Source organism: Lissotriton helveticus, chromosome 4_2 (genome assembly GCF_964261635.1).
Source record: "Lissotriton helveticus chromosome 4_2, aLisHel1.1, whole genome shotgun sequence".
Taxonomy (NCBI): Eukaryota; Metazoa; Chordata; class Amphibia; order Caudata; family Salamandridae; genus Lissotriton; species Lissotriton helveticus.
In genome coordinates this window covers 108894184-108914769 of record NC_136064.1, presented here as the reverse complement: position 1 = coordinate 108914769, position 20586 = coordinate 108894184, and the positions used below count along the sequence as shown (strand labels likewise).

General features: G+C 48.7%; 1 protein-coding gene across 6 annotated transcripts in view; it reads left to right on the top strand.

Moving 5' to 3' along the window:
• The window catches only part of ZMYM3 (zinc finger MYM-type containing 3), a 451345-nt gene that overhangs the window by 400658 nt on the left and 30101 nt on the right, over positions 1 to 20586 (top strand). For all 6 annotated transcript variants that reach the window (XM_078640225.1, XM_078640224.1, XM_078640229.1 and 3 more), the window contains 2 exons: positions 10681 to 10795; positions 11243 to 11497. In XM_078640225.1, coding sequence (XP_078496351.1) covers positions 10681 to 10795; positions 11243 to 11497 — 370 coding nt within the window. The remainder of the gene's footprint in view (positions 1 to 10680; positions 10796 to 11242; positions 11498 to 20586) is intronic.

The following is a 20586-nucleotide window of genomic DNA, read 5'->3' as shown; positions in this document are numbered from 1 at the left end:
TGACATGAGAAACGTGAAAAAAACTCTCTGGGGGGGGCACTCCTCTGGGAACGGGTTCTCTGGTAACTGCAGAGACAGACTACTGACCCTCTCTGGGCTGGATTATGGGTCCTATGACCTCATGAAGAGAACTCTGATTGAGGGATTTTGACTCGCCGCTGAGGAGTACAGAATTAGATTCAGGGGGCTCCCAAAACCAAAAACCAGTCCTGGATTGATTTTGTAGACTACTCAGTAAGGACACTAGATGGTTGGTTAACTGAACACAATGTGCATGACTTTACTGGACTTTACAATTTGTTTATGAAGGAACATATACTAAGTAATTGCACAAATGAAAAGTTACATCAGCATTTGGTAGACCTAGGTCTAATTTCTCCCCAAGAATTGGGAAAGAAGGCAGACCACTGGGTCAAGACTAGGGTGACAAGGACAACCACTCGGGGTGACCAAAGGAAGGTGGACACAAAGCCTCGCCAGGGGAAAGGTGGTGAGAATCCCCCAGATAAAAAGTATAAGCCTTCTAAAGGGCCCCAAAAACCTGCACAGGGGGTGGGTACCAAAACACTCCCTATACTCCACAGCCCTATTGGGGGGGGAAGAACCTTGATCCTGCAAAGGCCTGGTTTAACAACTGTAAGCGGTTGGGACACTTACCTGGAGACAATGCTTGCCCTAGCAAGAAGGCCCCTAGTTCTACAGCTACAGATACTCCTGGTGTAGTACGTCTCCAGATGGGATCAACAGTGTCCCCAGAGCAAATCCGGTTCACACTGAAGCAGTTCTAGTTTCAGAGGGGGAAGTTGAGTTTGCCACTGTAGCCGTGTGGCCATCCAACTTAAAGAAATACTTACAATACCCTTGGATTAATGGAACTAGAATAGAGGCTCTGAGGGATACAGGTGCCAGTGTCACTGTGGTGAGAGACGCACTGGATTCCCCTGAGCAAAAGTTGATTTGTCGTACTTACCCAGTCGCCAATGCTGACAGTGTTACCACAAATCATGCAATGGCTATGGTGACATTAGACTGGGGTGGAGGGGGGTGTTACTGGCCTGAAACGGGTAGTCGTCTCTCCAAAGCTACCAACTGAATGTGGCAATGATCTGGAAACTTCAGCCTGGGCTGAGGTTGAACTAAAAACCCATGCAGCCATGCTGGGTATCCCTGAATTGGTGTGTGTGTACAAACAAGAGCACAAAGCAAAAGGCAGGGTGAAAAAGTAGTGTTGGAGCCTGAAAGTATGGCCCAACCTACCAAGAGAAAAGGTAAGAAGACTGGGGAGCCAGCTTCTGTACAGCAAACAAATCGGGATCCCTCTCCTCAGGGAGAGGACTTGGACACCCCAGAGGGAACTGAGCCTATGGAGCTTGACCCTTACCAGGTTGAACTCTTGGGCCCAGGGGGACCCTCTAGGGAAGAGCTGTGCCTTGGACAGCAGGACTGTCCAACTCTTGAAAGCCTAAGGCAGCAACCTGTTTCAGAAGCAAAGGGAGATGTCAGTGGTACCCACAGAGCTTATTTGGAAGAGGGATTACTGTACACTGAGGCTAGAAACCCAAATCTCGCAGCCACCAGGAGAGTGGTAGTGCCACAGAAGTACAGGGAGTCCCTCCTAACTTTAGCTCATGACATCCTGGGCCAAACCAAATCTTGGGAAATGCTAGTCAGCCGCTTTTACTGGCCCAGATGCACCAAAAGGTGAAGGAGTTTGTCAGCTCCTGTGTTACCTGTCAAGCCAGTGGCAAATGGGGAAACAAAGTAGCACAAAAGGTGCACCCTCAGCAAGACTGGGGCGCCGGGTGCAGAGTGCTGTTTTCATGTGGGACGCCCTATTTTCTACAGAGCACCTTCGGTTTGCTAAAACACTGCAGGCTGGGAGACGAAGGTCTTCTGGGTGAGACCACCACTTTGAGAGGTAAGTTGGGAAGTTAGGGGTTGGTTAGGCACAGTCTGTTTGGGCACACAAGGCCGTTGGGTGCCGGGTTGCCTTTTGGGGTCGGATCTTCTTACCAGCTCCTGGTCGCGGTTAAGGGGGCCTTCTGGATTTAGACTGCAGGCATTGGCTGGAGGCTTGAGGCAGGTCAGGGGTCGCCGGATCTCGGTCAGGATCGCCGGGGTGACTACCTCGTGGTGTTTGCCTAATCGAGCTCGGGCCGGCGCAGAGTGGTGCGGATTCGCCGTTTCCGGCCAAGGCCAAAGGTTGCAGATGAACAAATCTGGTGTTCATGGGAGACAAGTCTTTGAGGTTGAAGGCAGGCATGTCCTCCGGGGTTTTCGAGGTTGCTGGCTGCAGGACACACCGTGATTTCGCAGGAGCAGGTTCGAGGGGGGAGACAGGCCGGTAGGGCTGGGGCAAAGTCAGTGGGCGTCTTCCTCTTGTTAGCTGCTGCACGGTTCTCCTTCTTGTTGCAGGTTCTTGTCTGAGGAAGCAAGGTTCAGGGGTGCCCCTAAATACTCTATTTAAGGGAGTTACAGGTAAGTAAAAAGCAAGGACCAATGGGTCCCTTCCCCAGGGTAGGTACACCCCCTATTATGCCAAATTAAACAGTATAGTATATTATGAATACAAATATCGCTTATATTTTCGTACATTGGGGGGTTACGAGTTAACATGTCTCCCTCCGTCCTATAACGAAGGTCCAGTTTAGGGTACTGCTTGCTATTATGATTCAGGCATGATAGATACCCCAATACTGGATAAGAAAATGAGTTACTTACCTGTAACTACGATTATCTAGTCTTGGTATCTTTCATAGATGCACATGCAACCCACCTGCCTCCCCGCACAGGTAGTTCTCTTTAGTCTTTTGGGATTCTTAATTCCCACATGCGTTTAGAAAATCTGACTAGAGGGTGCTAATAGCTGATTGGCTGGATTCCAACATTTAGTCCTTTTTAAAAAGGACCTAGATAGGCTACGGTTTAGATGTCTTTAGGCCATTATAGCCTATGAAGCTTTTAAAGCACTGCTTGAATATTTTACCGTGGGACTCCCATCTCGACGACGGAGAATGATTCAGGCATATGAATCTATAAAAGATACCAATACTGGATAACCATTGCTTTGCAGCGTGAATCTTTCTGGATTCACTATGCTGTGCATTATTCCGCGGTCTTGTGGTTGGGTCCGGATTCGTAGTCTTTTCTTTTTTTTTCTTAGCCCAGGTGGGCGTCGGCGTCGGCGTCACACCCCCTTGGGTGTATTTCCGGTGACGTCGGCATGCTTCCTGCGGAAGCTCCCACTCTTGGGCGCCATCTTCAGATTCTTTTTTTCCGCGGTCGGGTCTGGATCGTTCCCGTTTGGGCTCCAGACATTTTTGGAGAAAGAAGAAAGAAAATACAGAAAAAACGAGGAGATGTCATCTGAAGACTGCAGGGGACTTCATCGACGAAAAGTCAGCAAGGAGAAGGCGTTTTCGATCGAGATCATCGACGACCGTCGACGAACACGCAACCAGAGAGGCCCTGGACGCTCGATGATGGACAACACGCCGTTCAAGTTCTGCCGTAACTGCCACCACAAGTACGCGCAGAAGGACCAGCACCCGGTATGCAACCTTTGCCTACCGGTGAACCACGAAAGCGGAGACTGCAACGCCTGTTCCGCCTTCGCCCCGAAGACCCTTCGTGGGAGAGAGAGGCAGAGGGTAGCACACGCCACCCTGCAGGGGAAGGCCCCGACTCCGTCCCTCTACGAGCTGAGGATGTCCTCCGAGGAAGAAGATAACGCTGCCGCCGAAGACGACAGCTACACGGTCGTAGAGACCGATTACACGAAGACTTCTGACAAGGTAGGAGACTCTTCGGCCCCCAAGAACCCGAGAGACTCTGAGTCTAGAAAAATCGAGGGCAAGACCCCGAAAGCGCCGACGCCAAAAAAGGCGGCGTCCGCGACTACTCCCAGGCCCAGCGGATCCTCCGAGAAGGAGTCCCCGGCGCCGAGAGCTGCTGATCAGCAGAACACGTCGAAAATCGTCCCCGAAAAGGATCGATCGACGCCGAGGGAGAAAGACCCAAAACTGACGACGACGACCAGAGACCGAGATGGAGAAGAAGAAGAGAAGGCGCCTCGAGGCCGAAATGGAGAACATCATGCAACGGAAGAAAGATTTCGATGCAAAGATGAAGGCCTTCACGATCCCTCACAAGACCAAGCCACCGGTGGTGGAGGCGGTCGAGGAGGAGGATGAGATCGTCGAAGTCGCCGAGGAACAAGACCAGGACGTCGAGGTGATCGACGACCAGGAGGAGTACGAGAATCCCTACGATAGTTACAACTATGGGGAGGAAGAGGAAAGCAGGACGGACGCAGAGTCGGCACCCTCTGACCTACAGGAGGTAGATTACATAGATGTCGACACCGACAGCCCGGAGGAGGTGGTCGACACTTACCCCTCGAGGCCCTCGCCGCCGGACGACATCGGGACCTACAACTCGGTGATACAAGCTGCCGCAGCGGCATTCAAGCTGAAGCTCGATGAAGAGAAGCAGAAAGCAGACTTCCTTCTAGAAACATTGCTCCCAACACAAATGAGGAGCCAGTTCCTTCCAATGCTCGAAAGCGTCTTGGCTCAGGGGAAGGAAGCATTCAGGGAGCCCGCAACATGCAAGGCAGTAACTCCCAGAACTGAGAAGAAGTACAAGCATTCCACAAAGGACCCGGCCTACATTCAGGGCACGGTCTCCGCAGACTCTATTATCACGGACACAGCAAGGAGGAGGGCTAACGTACCCACTACCTCGGGCCCGCCACCGGATAAGGAGAGCAAAAGGATGGATCTGGTGGGCAGAAGGATCGAACGGAATGCCGCGACCCACTGGCGCATGGCTAATTCCAACGCCCTGATAAACAGGCACATGTACCAAATCATGGAGGGGCTGGGGCAGTTGGTGAAGGACTTGCCCCAGGATGCCAGGCAGAAGGCCGAAAAGCTGGTTGAAGAGGGAAAAAACGCGGCAAAGTCTTGCCTTAAGACGGCCCTGGATGGGGCAGACACCGCCAGCAGGCTCATGATGATGGGCGTCACTGAAAGAAGACACGCATGGCTCAGGATCTCAGGTTTCAAACCGGAGGTGCAACACAGCATCCTGAACACACCGTTCAACGGCAACACGCTTTTCAGAACAACAGTTGATGAGAAGCTCAGTCAACTGAAAAAAGATAACGAAACAGCAAGATCCATGGGAGCATTGCAGTTCAGAGGGAACAAGAGGGGCACCCCGTCACGGAGGCCCGGCGGGAGAGGCGGAAACCAGCCAGATACATCACACCAGGCTTTCCAGCAAACGCACCAGGCAGACTCGCAGACTCAGCATGGTCAGCAGAAGCAGTCCTGGCAGTACCAACCAAGAGGCCAGTCCTTTCGAGGGAGAAATGGACGGGGACAAAATAGAAGAGGGGGGCAGCAGCCCACCTCTAAGTGACTTCAAAAAACTCTGTGTGCCCGCCCACAAAAAAGATCCCAGGGGGCAGCACGTACAGATGGGTCAAGACAAACTAGACACCTACGACCACATGACACCACTGGGAGGAAGATTAAGATTTTACCTCCGAGAGTGGAGAGAAATCACATCAGACAAATGGATCCTCAACATTATCCAATTCGGACACTGCATAGAGTTGGAGGGGAGACCAACAAGCAGAAAACCAAAAAGAAAAACACTAGCAAGCAAGCAGCTGCAGTGTCTTCAGGAGGCGGCAAGGGAACTCCTGCGGAAGCAGGCCATAGAACGGGTACCCTTCAAGGAAAGAAACACAGGAATATACTCAACGTACTTCCTGGTACCAAAGGTAGACGAGACAATGAGACCCATTCTGGACTTACGGTTCCTGAACAAATTCATAAGAACACAAAAATTCAAAATGACCTCCCTGCAAGAGGTGCTCCCACAATTGCAGACCGGGGACTTCATGGTCACAATAGACCTCAAAGACGCCTACCTGCACATCCCAATGAACAGAAAGCACAAACACATGCTCAGGTTCACCATTGGAGAAAGCCACTACCAGTTCACGACACTGGCCTTCGGACTAAAATCAGCACCAAGAGCTTTCACAAAGTGCCTCGCAGCAGTCGCAGCGCACCTACGAAGGCAAGGAATACACGTATACCCTTACCTGGACGACTGGCTGGTGAAAGCAAACTCATACCAAAAATGCAAGCAGCACGCACATACAGTGACGAGCACGCTCACAAGCCTGGGGTTCTCCATCCATTGGAAGAAATCATCAATGGAGCCGGAACAGGTCAAGATCTTCCTGGGAGCACAGATCAACACCTTACAGGGCAAGGTGTTCCCCAGCGAGAAGAGGGCGAGGGCGATGGTGAAGGAAACTCGCCTCTACCGGAAGGGACAAGCTCGGACAGTGAGGACTGCGAGCAAGATCATGGGCATGATGGCATCATGCATCCACCTGGTACCCAATGTACGTCTCCACATGAGACCCATTCAAGAATGGCTACAGGAGCAATGGTCACAAGCTACAGGCGGTTGGGAGGATCTAGTGGTTGTAACGCACGCAGTGCAGAAGGAGATGGCATGGTGGACCATGGAGAACATAACAAGGGGAAAGCCTCAAACGCCCCCAACGCCAACAGTGACCATCACCACAGACGCATCCCTGAAGGGATGGGCGCTCACATGGAGGAGCTCAAGGTGAGGGGACTGTGGACGCCAACAGATGCGGCAAAGCACATCAATTACCTAGAACTGAAGACAATCTTCCTTGCACTGAAAGCCTTTCAAACAAGACTGTCAAACACAAGGTGTTGATACAAACAGACAACACCACTGCGATGTTCTACATCAACAAGCAGGGGGGCACACAGTCAGCCCCGCTTTCAACGCTGGCGCAGGAGATATGGAGATGGGCCATCCCTCTCAGGATAGACCTGCTAGCCATACACCTACCAGGGAAGGACAACATACAAGCCGATTGGCTCAGCAGGCAGACATCGGCATCCCACGAGTGGGAGCTCAATGCTCAGGAGACAAGGTACCTGTTCGACAGATGGGGAACACCATCAGTGGACCTGTTTGCCACACGCCGGAATGCAAAATGCCAAAACTTCGCATCCAGACAGCCCGAGGAGGGGTCACTGGGGAATGCCCTATGGATATATTGGTCCGGGACATTTGCTTACGCCTTTCCCCCGATACCACTGATGCACAGAGTGCTGAGCAAGTGCAGAGCGAGCAACAAGACACTGATACTGGTCGTACCACAGTGGGCGAGGCAGACATGGTACTCGCAGATCATGGAGATGACACAGTGTGCACCCCACAGATTCAGCAGGAGGAAAGACCTACTCTCCATGCAGAACGGAGAGGTGCTACACCCGGAGCCAGAGAGCATGAGCCTAGTAGCGTGGCTCCTGAGGACATAGAGTTCGCACATTTGAGACTACCAGAAAGCACCCTGAGGGTACTTCGGGAGGCACGAAGGCCCAGCACTCGGAAGTGCTACGTTGCGAAATGGAAAAGATTCACTATATGGTGCAGACAGGAAAGACTCCACAATAAAATGAAGAGAGACTCCACAGTGCTAAGGTACCTGACGCACTTGCTGGAGAAGAACCTTAGCTCATCCTCTTTAAGAGTTCACTTGGCAGCGATAGTCACCTACACAAGGGGAGAAACGTGCAGGAGCTTCTTCACATCACAGGTGGTGAAGAGATTCCTACAAGGGGCGAAAAGGATCGCACCACCCAAGCGGGTGCCGCCACCTGCATGGAACTTGAACACAGTCCTAACGGAACTCATGAAAGAGCCCTTTGAACCACTTCACAAGGCCTCCCTAAAGATGCTAACTATGAAAACAGCCTTCCTGGTTGCAATAACGTCCTTACGCAGAGTAATCGAGCTTTAAGCGCTGACGCTACAAGAAGCCTACATACAAATACACAATGATAGAGTTGTGATGAGGACTGACCCACACTTCATGCCGAAGGTGGTATCCAAATTTCACATGAACCAGTCTATACAGATACTGAGTTTTTTCCAAAAACCAACAACCAGCGCAGAGCGCGCTCTGCACACCCTGGACGCCAGAAGTTCAGTCATGCACTACATTGAAAGGACAAAGGGACACAGGAAAACAAAACAGTTTTTTGTGTCATTCGCAAACAGCTTCATGGGGAAAGCTGTAACCAAAAAGACCATTGCACGATGGATCGCACAGACAATTCAACTCTGCCACAAGCGTGCAGGACAAGAGCTGGCAGAGGGGACACGTGCCCACTCCACCAGGAAGAAGGGCGCTACAATAGCCTTCCTGGCTAACACACCCATAGAGGACATATGCCTGGCGGCAACATGGGCTTCGGTGCACACGTTCACGAAGCACTACTGTGTGGACATACAAATGAACAAGGAAGCTCAAGTTGGACAGAAGGTGCTACAGCACATATTCAACACCCAACGCTCATCTTCCACCCAGCCGCCACAGAGATGAGAAACCGCTACAAAATCTATGCACAGCATAGTGAATCCAGAAAGATTCACGCTGCAAAACGAATAGTTTTCTTACCTGTCGGTGTAGTTTTGCAGCTTGAAGATCTTTCTGGATTCACTAGCGAACCCACCCACCTCCGCCAGAAAAATGAGGCTGGAGAGAGAAGAGGTGGTTAACTAAAGAAAGGACTTTAAAAGTACAAAGCGGTAAAATACCAACCAAATAGAACATTGCCATTACTTCGGAAACGAAAGAAACACGGAATAAAAGAACCCGAAGATGGCGCCCAAGAGTGGGAGCTTCCGCAGGAAGCATGCCGACGTCACCGGAAATACACCCAAGGGGGTGTGACGCCGACGCCCACCTGGGCTAAGAAAAAAAACCACAAAGAAAAGACTACGAATCCGGACCCAACCACAAGACCGCGGAATAATGCACAGCATAGTGAATCCAGAAAGATCTTCAAGCTGCAAAACTACACCGACAGGTAAGAAAACTATTCGTTACAGGGAAGTAACTTATTTCTTTTGACTACGAATTCGTCTTTGAGGGATGAAAAGGAATAGATGTGGATTTATCTGCTACAAAGTTGAAGGCTGGTGGGGGGGTGCAGTGAGCCTGGGGTACAAAGAGTAACTCCTTGTTAAATCAGGTAGAAAATCATTGTGTTCGGGATCACATTTGGGTTCGTTTCCAGTAGAAGTTAATTGAGGCATAAAATAGTCATTTAATCTGACGAGTTGTCATTTTGTAGCTGAAACATCGGCACTAGAAGTGTGTGTCCCTGGTTGAGAGCTCAGTACTAGAGTGAGCATGGCATAATGGAGCATCAGAGAACCATGATTGGAGTGGAGAAGTGTGGCTCAATGGTTAGAGCGGCAGACCCTGATGCAGAGGTCTATCCCGGGACCAGGGTTCAATTCCCGCCTAGGCGGGTCTTGGGCTCAAAATTCCACGGACCTGATGATTCTCGCCTCGGTGCCTATTCCAATCATGAGTCCCACTCTGCAACTCTGGGCAATAGCTTGCTTAATCTCCACAACGGCCCCCACAACGCTAAGGATGCCTGGCCTCCACCTTGGGGCTGCCCAGGAGTGGACACCTCACAGGGAAAGCCAGGATGGGTTCCACAGCGGTATTCGTACAAGCGCCTTGAGACCCTTGCAAGTGAGTAGTGCGCTATACAAGTATCAATTTACATTTACATGATTGGAAACTGCATTGACATCTGGCCGAGCAGACGCAAGCGGCCTCAACTTATTACCCAGTTTGACAGGATGGCTGAGCCTTCAAGGTGGGTTAGATATTTGGCATTGGTTAAGAATGAGGAAGTGATGACTCTCGCCGCTGCTCCATTTTGACAATCAAGTGTTGAAGCAGAGTTGTCGATGGCTTTGCAGTGAGGGGCAGGTGAGCAGGTGCTGTTGCATTTGCAGCTAAAGGTTAGTAACTGATTGAAAGTATTTATGGACATCCATGCTCCTTAGACGTCATGAAAGTGTCCTAGTCATCGAATGGGTCATTTGCTTGAGGTGTAGAGCGGTTTGTGGCTGGAGGCGTCGGCTAAGGGAATCTGGCTATTGGTGCTCGGGATAAACCTGTGCAGGGATATGTTTCTCGTTACCATTTTCATATGCACCGTGTCCGTAGAATGTCCCCTCAGCCTTCCCCAATCCTGTGGCAGACCCTGGCCAATAAATGAAACTTTGCAGAGCCCCATGGTCTCCGAGTGTATTCTTTCTCTGGACTCCTGCTACACACACGATGGCGAAGGTGAAGATAAATCCCTCTTGCTTTCAGGTGTTTTGAAAGGAGTTTAGCTTTGTTACATTCTGTTGATCCCGACATTATTGTGGGGAGGGAGGGGTATGGGGGGAGAACATGAGCTTGTTTTTAAGGATGCTCAAGATTGGTGTTTGCTTCGCCCTGCTGGGCCTGGAACTGTTCTTGTAGATGGGCCAGATGTTGAACCTGACAGTTGATTTAATGTTACTCCGCCTTTGTGGTCCAGCAACTTGTATTCTTTCCAATACTGTAACATCAGTGTATTAAAGGGGACCCGCTGCGATGTCAACTTGTGAATTGTTGCTTTTCTTTGGCTTTTCTTGACCTGTTTGAAGTGAGAGAGTGGTTGTGTAATGGAATAAGGGGCTTGAGCTACTAGGACACAGCCATTCTATAAATCCAGTGCCAACGCTGTGTGATTTCTGTTTTTTCCTCAGTATCTCTTAGACAGCAACCGCATGGTCAACATCTTCACAGACCACTTCTACCTGTCCTTCGTCCAGGAGCTGAACAGGTTACTGGCCACCTGGCATGCCACAGCACCGACTCACAGTAAGAACATGGGGTGAAAGATTGCTTCTAGAGGCGTACAGCAGAAGGCCTTGCAGTGGCTTCAACTGATAAGGGTTAACAGGGTTTTTGTATACACTCTACGTGGACTTTAAACAGTATACGTTGATCATGGGATTTACGAAGCCCAAAAAGGGAGACAGAAGCATGGAAGGGTGTGCGTTCAGAAAGGTTTGTCCACATAGCCTTGTTGTCACTCTCTCACACAGTGGAGGTATAGAGGAGAGGTTTTCCTCTTTGTAATGCTGGGGAGATGTGAACAATGGAGGGTGCTTCTTTACGAGGCAGTTTGAGTGGTGCTGGTACATAGAAGTGTCAGGAGGAGGAGCACAGCCCCAAGGGATGGAATTGGGGTGCATGTCCCAGGTACGTCGTGCTGTTTCTAGTGTTACTTAATCTGATGCTCTGAAATACTTCTTTGCTTTGCAGGTCTGTTGTTCTCACGGGTGGAGGAGGAGCACCTGTGGGACTGCAAGCAACTTGGGGTGTATTCACCCTTTGTCCTCCTCAACACACTCATGTTCTTCAATACGAAGTACTTTGGTCTGCGGACCCCAGAGGAACACATGCAGCTGTCCTTCACTAATGTCGTCCGCCAATCCCGCAAATGCAGCACTAGCCGAGGCACCATCAAGCTGATCAGCGTTCGATTCTACCCACCGGCCCGGCAGAGAAAAGGACGAGGTAGGGACATCTTTAGACCTTACTTTTTCAATATGTGCTACTGACAGCAGCATTCTAACACTCTGGGCAATGTATGTAGCACAACCCGGTATGTCTGTGGAGTGCTGGGAAATAGATACCTTGATGTAGGCCACATCCAGAAATACACGGCTTGGCAGTGAGCACTGCCCGGAACACATTGACATGCTGAGGCTTACGGGATCATAGCGCTAGACTACTGGGCACTGCAGAAATACACTGCAAGACAGCGAGTACTGCCAGGAACACATTGACATACTAACAGACGCCTCAAGTATCATCGTGCTTGTAGGAACAAGCCTCTTTCTGATGCTGCTAGTATTCGCTGATGACGTGCACTGGACCCTGCTGTCCAGGCCCCAGTGCATGTGCTATTATCCACAAAAGTATGTGTGCCATTTGCTAATACCTGATTGGCATATTTACCTTGCCTATAAGTCCCTAGTATATAGTACGAGAGGTACCAAGGGCTAGTAAGTTGAATGTCACTAGTGGCTGCAATACTTAATTGTGCTATCACTACAGTGACACGGTGAACACATGACCCTAGGCCTGCCACTGCAGGGTAGTCTAGCAAATAAAAAATAATACCTTTTCCCTGGTCAAAACCTTTCTTTTTAGTATGAAGACACCCCTAGGGAAGGCCTATGTAAACCACCAGGCAGCGGGCTAAATATTAAAAAGAAGGGCAAGTTCTAATGAAAACACAAAATTGAGGTTTACACTGTAGCATGGCTGGTGGTCCCATTGGATAACTTGGAGTTTCACTAACCGCCGAGCTAAGTGCTAACTTTCATTTGAGACCACCAAAAATATTATGTTGCAGCATGAACAAGTTTCTGTATTCACATACTGTGCATTATTCCGCCAACTAATGGTTGGATCCAGAATTGTCTTTGTGTTTTTCTAAATTTTTGTTTGTTTTTTCCTCTGTTTTGGGTGTCGTCGACCACCATTTGATGCTACACTAATCCCTTGTGTGAAGTCAAAGGCGCCCTGGAAGCTCCTGTGCGTGGTAGCCGTTTTCAGATTCTTTTTTCCGCTGTTGGGTCTGGAAGCACAGGGAGACCCTCTAAAGTTTTTCGATGAAATCCCCAAAAGAATCAAGGGATTTGAGTGAGAAAACCATCGGTCTTCGTCTGACAAGACACTGGAAGGAGAGAGTACTCCGGACACCTTTCTCCGTCGGGGGATCCCGACGTAGCAACGACGCAGAACGATCGAAATAAGGCAAGGTAGGGGCCATGGAAAATACCCCTTTTCAAATGTTGTCCAATTTGCCACCACAAGTTGGCACAACGCAACCCACATGACGTTTGTAACCTCTGCCTGCCTAGGGATAACAAGGATGAAGACTGTTAGGCCTGCACGGTATTCATGTTGAAGACTCTGAAGGCACGTCGAAAGCAGAGGGAAGACCCTTACTCAGCCATGCTCCAAAGCCAGAAACCACCATCACCGAGGCACTTGGACAAAAGGGAAACACTTGCAGGAGGGGCTTCCCTATTGTTGAGATCTGCATGCTGGCACTTGGGAGGGAGAAACAGTTTGCCAAACCACTTTGAAGGGGCGTGTTGCCCCCTTTGAGTTGGGCTAGGGAGCTATTGACTCCAAGAAAGGGATTCTGCCATGTTGGATGCGGGCAAAATGGTGTATCCTGGTGTAGTCTGATCCTGCACTTCCGTAACTTGTCATCATGAGACAGTCCACTGGCTGCCTACCACATCCTACCCTGAGGGTATTTTCTGATCATATAAAAGGCACCCCGGGCACCCAGAACAGAGATCTTGACTGCACTGGAAGAAGAGCCGAAGGAGAACTGCCCTGCCAAGAGAGGCTGCACAGACATGGATTGAGTTGAATCACATTGGGTACTTGTAGAGCGCACTACCACTCCCAAAGGAGCATCTTAGCACTATGCGGAAGCAACTCTACTCAACACATACAGGATCAGAGGCTAGGAAGCAACTTCTTCAGAGGATGAAAGAATAACTTAATATACCGGGGGGTGAGGGGGCTGTAAAGGTTGCAACTGCTGAACTTGGTGGATAGCAAAGAAGGGACTGTGCCTGCTGTGTCCTGCTCATTGGGAAGTAGTCTCCGAAGCAAGACATTTCAAGGGTCATTTGGCTGATCTGTTTACCATGCAGGGCTACAACAGCTGAAGAAGCCTGCTGGGACAAGTAGGTAGCCCAGATCTTCGCGTAGCTGCCACTTGCCGCTGTACAGCACCAGAGACCAGGACCTGATGCTGAAAGTTGCACCCAAGTCTGCTGGGCCTGGAAGAGTCGGTGGAGTGCAACTTGGTTGTGCACAAGGCAAGTTACCGACCTTGGAAGAATCAACTGCAGTGCCAGGCGACTGGTCTTTTGCCAGGATCAAGTGGGATTCAAAGGACACCCGACCCTTGTGGTCAAGACTGCCTCCCCAAGTGTGTGGACTGAAAGTAGCCGCAGAGAGACCCATGTCACCCACATTGCATCCAAAGCATCCTTTAACATCCGCATCCTGTATCACTTGCATCGGGACCACAGAGAAACTTATAGCAAGAGAATAAAAATAGAACTAACTGAAGATTACTTACCCTTCCGAGGTAACCGTTCTGGAGGCTTTTGCTGGTCCTCGTGACTGGCTTTTCTACCGGAGTTGGGCACCTAAAGTAACCAGAAGTAACCACTTTGATCCTAACTTAAGTTTTCCCTGAAAAAGTTTCTAAGTGTCAAATTTGTTGACTTTGCCAGTACTTGTTCGCAGTTAAGTAAAATGTGTATATTTACACTACCTTGCAATCTCTATCTCCTGAACTCTCCGGTGGATCCTTTTAATTTGTGTATCTAAAATACATAAAAATACAACTATTTTTATAAATTGGTATTTGTTTTCTTGACTGTCTTGTGAATTACTTCTTGAATTGTTTGGGTTCTGTTTAAATGCTCACCACTTGTTCCTTTGTGAAAGTCTGACTGTTCAGCACGACAGCTACCCAGGGTTGAGCTAAGGGTTTCACAAACGAAACCTGATCCTAAAGGGGTCGTTAAGTGAATTACACGGTGAGGTCACTCAACCACACAATATAACACACCCCATTTCCTCACAGAGAGCAAGAGGGTAGAGATGGTGGGTCGAAAGTGGTGCAGACGCAATGGCAGATTGAAACTGTTAACACCTTTCTAAATCACTATGTCCACCAAAATAGGGAGGAAAATTGTGGAACTAATGAAATGCCTCTCCGAGCAGTAACCATAGAGGATGTTCTCCCACAGAGAGGAGAGGGAAAATCATCACAAACACCTACCTCAAGTAGGCCCTGGGTGCTGCAGATACAGTAAGGAAGCAGTTGGTCGCAGGGACAATCCTCGGGCGACATGCCTGGCTATGGGTATCAGGCTTCAATCATGAGGTGCTAGCCCAACATTATTAACAACACATTCACTAGTGAGCACCTATTCGAATGTGGACGAGATGCTCTAGAAAAAAGAAAAAAAGGAAGAGGGCACAGTGAGGGCCATGGGGGCCACACAATTCTGCAGCCACTCACGAAAGGCAGCACCCCTTCCATAAGAAGGCCAGCAAGACAAGGTAGTTTCCAAATTTCAGTACCAGAAACCTTCTGCCAGCAAGCAGAGCTACAGCAGGCATCACTGCAACAGTTCTGCACAACCCAGTGCTGGCCCCACGGGGGGAGGCCAAAAGGAAGTGGCCAGCTCTCCAAAGGAGGGAGCTCCTCAACCAAGTGACTGTACATTATGCAGGCCCCACTACAAAACACCAGTGGGGAATAGATTAACCCCTTGCGTGCTTCTGTCGGCCAACGGCCGTCTCACGCACTACCTTCGTAGTGCTACGCACATCTGTTGGCTGACGTGGCCCTGCCCACTCCGCTGAACTGCGGCGGAATTGCCGCCACGGTTCAAAGGGTTCCTCTAAGAACGGAGGAAGATCACAGCAGACAAATGAATAGTTAACATCATCCTGCACAGTTTTGTGGAGAACTATGAAAACATACTCCCAAAGAAAAGATCACACACAAAGAAATTATTATTTTTGGTGGAGACTTCTAGCTACAGATTCCTCACCTTTTGGATATTCCCCAGGGGTCAGACCGGATGGTAACATTTTCAGCGGTACTTCTGCTCACCGGAAGGCGGCACCTCCACATTGATTCTGTTCTGCTCCATGCTGAGCTTAAATAGGCACCGTTTCTGTGTGCTGACGCTGGTTATTCCTTTCATTCCTCGCCACCCAATTCGTATCCCTCTCGTCTCTCTGAGACACTCGCCTAGATATTCTCACAACATTTCTGAGTGTGCTAGTTTAAACCATATATAAATTGTTGCAAACAAATGTCTGTAACAATTCTGTGGCCAAGACATGACTCCAAAGACCGTGGTAACGGTGCATCGAATGCAAGGCAAAACTTTACTTCACCAAGTATAAGAAGACTCCTCAATGGAACCGTCTAAAGACCGCTCTCTGTTCCTTTTTCAGAAGTCGAGTGAGCCGCTCTGAGGTCGTTATTCGTCGAGCGCCAAGTCCTTAGCTAATGTAAGAAACATAAGAAGTCGAAGCGTGTTCCTGCTCACACTTGCCATTCCCATTTGCTTGAGTAAGCACTTAGTGGCAGCACCCATTTCGATCTGGACCCTGAACACTCTCTTTTAATTGAAATGCTCCTTTGTCAGTTGCGATACTGGTTGTCAACAGCGCGGAGATACTCCTTCGGGAGTCGATTCATAGCGCTATAAAAACTCGCAAATAAATAAATAAATAAATAAATAAAAGTAAGTCAACTTCCAAGCTGATCCCGCAGTTAGCCCAGCACAACCAGAGTTTCCTGGGTCTTCAGCCACGCTGTGTCAGATCGAAGAGTTCTGTGCAGCCATGCTCCTGCTCTATGGCTCCCTGCCGCCTCCCTCTGGCTCTCCCTCTGGTCCAAAGGATGCAAGAGGCATTCCACCGGAGATACTAGCTGGTGTATTCATTCTTGACACCAACTTGATCCTCCGTCCTTGTTTTGCCCCACATCATTCTGCTGGAGCTCACGGCCATCCACTTTTAAAGCCTTCCAGACTTCGATCAAGGGCAGACTGGTACAGGTGCTCACGAACAAAACTACCTTCGTGTGGTACTGCCAAAAAATAGGGCAGGGTGTGTTACGGACCTTGTATGGAGGCCTCGTGCCTCTGTTAATGGCTGAACCACCAGAAGACTTTCCTGGTGAACTATCTGACAGACTCCTCGAACGTCAGGGTGGTGGGACTCAGCCGCTGACGCCTAGCGGCTCATGAATGGCAGATGCACCCGAAGGTGGTGTGGGGTCTCTTCCACGCATGGCGATAACCTTGGCTCCATCTTTTTGGCATTGCCAAGAACATGCAATGTCAGTACTTCAGCACGTTGGAGCTCCAAAGGCATCTCTTGCTTGGAGATGCGTTCTGCCTCAAGTGGAACTTAGGACTTCGGAATGCCTTTCCGCTGAAACCACTGCTGCCCCGACTTCTCTAGAAGATTGGGACAGACCGTGTAGCTCTGACAGAAAGACCTACTAGCTCTGAATTAGACACAGAGACCAAGATATCCAGAAATCCTGGGCTTGAGCATTTATCCTCCTATCGGGCTGTTGTAGCTGAAGGGTTGGATTCTGCACATGGACCTTCGCACTCTCCACCATCATGCTTGGGGATTGAGCAGCAACAGCTGAAACACCTCCGACCTCCCCCAAAGGTTATTGATGTCATCTTGGCCCCCTGACTTCTCTTGACAAACTTTATACTCATGTCATTGGGACAAGTTTGTGGGATTGTGCAGCTCACGCCAGATTGACATCGACCCCTTACACCAATCTGTCTGACGTCCTTTTTTTCTCTTACCCAGCAAGGTCTTGCTTTCGGCACAGTTGAAGACCAGCCCTTTCAGCCTTCCTATGGTCACCTGACCCAACCTCATTTTTTAACTCCCCAGTTGTGAGGCTACATTATATGTCCTCCCATTACCCTTTTGTGATTCCCAAGTGGGACATCGATCTTGTCCATACGTATCTGATGTGCACTCCATTCAAGCTGCTCCACACCTACCTTCGCACAGTGTGTCAATGAGCTTCAGGATCTGTGTGTTAATGCTACGTACATCACCACCATCCCGGATAAGCTGGTTCTGCAACTAGGCATCCATTTTAGCGTATGTTGTGATGCCGTTCCATCTTGGTCAAGCCTTCATCCTGCCGGCATGCTTTGCTCCAGCTCACCCCACTAAGGAGGAGGAGAGGCTCCACCACTTGGACCCCAAAAGAACGCTGAGCTCCTACATTGATTGTATCAAAGATCCCCAGGTAAACAACTGGCTCTTTGTGGGGTTAGCCAGAGCGAAAAAAGGCAAAGCTGTGCAGAAGCGTACCGCCTTGCACTGAATCTTGCTCTTTCGTTAAGATCTGCTACACATTTGCAAAGAAGCAGCCTTGAGAAGTACTGTGTGCTCATTTTGCCAGGGCCAAAGCTTCTACTGCTCCGTTGGCCCATGGAATTCCTGCCAGGCTGCAACATGGGTGCCCCCCACAAAACAAAACCAAAGGGGATGATGGACGGAGTGTTCAACAATGCAAGCACTCACCCCCAGTCAATTGATCTGGGTTTAATCCATCATCAAAATCCATAAAGCACTTTTGTCTGGAGAGCTAGGTCCATGAGATGGGCACTTTGCCTGGTCGGTCCTGCAGGACTTTCTGGTTTGAGTCAATCCAGAGCCTAACCCCTTGGGTACTGCTTTGGTATCTAGTCAAAAGGTGAGGAATCTGCAGCTAGAAGTCTCTATCCGAGGAACCGGTTACTTACCTTTGATGACTCTCTTTGTAGTGGAGACTCTATCGAACTCATTGATCCTCAAAGTACGGCTTGGAGGCCGCACATTGTTTTCCTGGCCTTTATATGCAGTGATGGGCTGCTGCATACTCGACTCCGCAATATCAATAAAAATATACTAGCTAAACAAGCAAGCCTTTATTACAAGGTTAATCAAGTTTAATAAAGGAAGTTACTAGGCAGTCCTGCGCCACTTTTTAAAGAACTCTTTCAGCAAAAGTGTTAAATATGACAGTCACCTCAAAATAAAACAAAATTACTTGACATTCAGAACATATTCTCCTTAGTACATCAGTGCATTGAGAAGTATTATTTTAAAAGTGAGTTTTCTAACAGGAGTTTAGAAACATTCTTGTCCCCGCCCTGGCAAGAAGGGCAACTGTGAACTAAAGCTGCGAGACAGTTGTTTTGCGCACTCTTTGGGTGGCCTGGGTTCCTGTTATCCATGCACACTATAATTTATTAAATTCAACCCCACTGGCATTGGCACTGAGGCCCTCTGTCACATCCCTGACCAAACGTATTGGCCCCTGGGAACATGCTTGCAAGTAGCCATGATCTTTCTGGAGATTCCTCACCGACCCTCCCTGTTCTGTGTTTGTACTCTACCCATTAATCATGGGATCCCAAGTCTAGGAATCTGCACACAGGTCTATCAATTTGCTTTTGTGTCTTCACGTCTGGAGGCACAGACTGCATCGAAAACGGACATCAACATTCAAGAATGGCACTTATATATGCTCCGCTCGTCATTTCCGGAGCCTAACAGTGTCTGTGCGGAGCCACATGGCGCCATCTTCTAGAAAGATTTCCCAATCCAGTCTGACGCCATGGGGAACATTCAGAAGGTAAGAAATCTGCAGCTAAATAGTCTCCCAACAGAAAGAGCCTTACCAAAGGAAAATCACTTGTTCGTATGGCAGCCACCTGGTAATCCATCCATACTTTCACAAAAGGCTGCTTTGTGGACATTCTCCTCAAGGAGTCCCAGGTGGGAGAAGGGGTACTGAAGAATTTATTTGCAAGTTTAAGCTCATTTCAACCCAACCGCTAAACATTCACAGGGATCCCGCGACAAATCCAACGCAGAGCATATGAATCCAGAAAAGATTCACGCTGCAAAATGAAATGTTTACTGAGTAGTTTGGAGAATGTTCTAAATTCACCTGTCACCCACCACTCCCGGAAATGAGGTGCAACACTGAGAAACAAATCTAAAAAGGTGAGTAAAACTCAGCAGAACGCCAAGAAGAACATAAACAAAGGTGCCAAAGGGGAAACAAGAATCTGAAGATAGTGACCACGGACAAAGGTTTCCAGGGCATACGAAGATGGACGCTGCACCAATTGGGAACAGACTTCCCCGAATCGGAAAGAAATGTATTTTTGAACCAACCACTAGGTGATGGAATAATGCACAGAAAAATTATTGAAGCTGCAAAGCTACTCCTACAGGTAAGTACACATTTCTGGTCTATTTCTGTGCAATCTTTTAGGATGAATCCTTTACAGAGGGAACCTGCTAGTCTGTCCATTAATTGAAAATACCAACGTTACTGCCTGAGTTTGTTTCCTCTAAATAACTTTGTTTACCTTGCAGACACAGTTAGAGTGCAGTTTCCACAGGACTTAGCCTGAAAACGTTGTATGACTCTCTAGCATTTCCTTCATTTCTTTATGCATAAAAATGAATGAGTAAAACGTTTTCTCGAAGAAGAATATATGCTGTTTTAGTCAATATTTTAAATGGTTAAAATTGAAGGAAAAGGTTAGATAGCCATATTTGAGGTTACTTTAAAAAAGGTTTTCTTGAGGAGATTTTCCTGGGATCCCACACAGATGCAAACACATTCATTGCTCATGAATTTAGCAAAGTTTCCCTTGACGGACAAGTGGCTTGTTTTTCGCTGTGTATGTGTATATTGGGAAAAGGCCCACATTAATTCCCTCAATTAGTAACTCCAGGTTTTCCTTCTCCCGCATTTATTCAGTGGAATTCCTTTTGCACATGTACTGTCACGTGGCACATGGGGACATTGGCCTTTTATTCACTAAACTTAGCGTGAGCACATTGCAGCTTGCCTGCTGCTGTGCAAACATTACTACATGTATTTATATTCTGCAATAATTTTAATGACTACTTTCACATAGAACTCAACGCTGTGTTCGCTCTGTATGTTCATGAGATTTTTACTGAACATTAGATGCAAGGTTGAA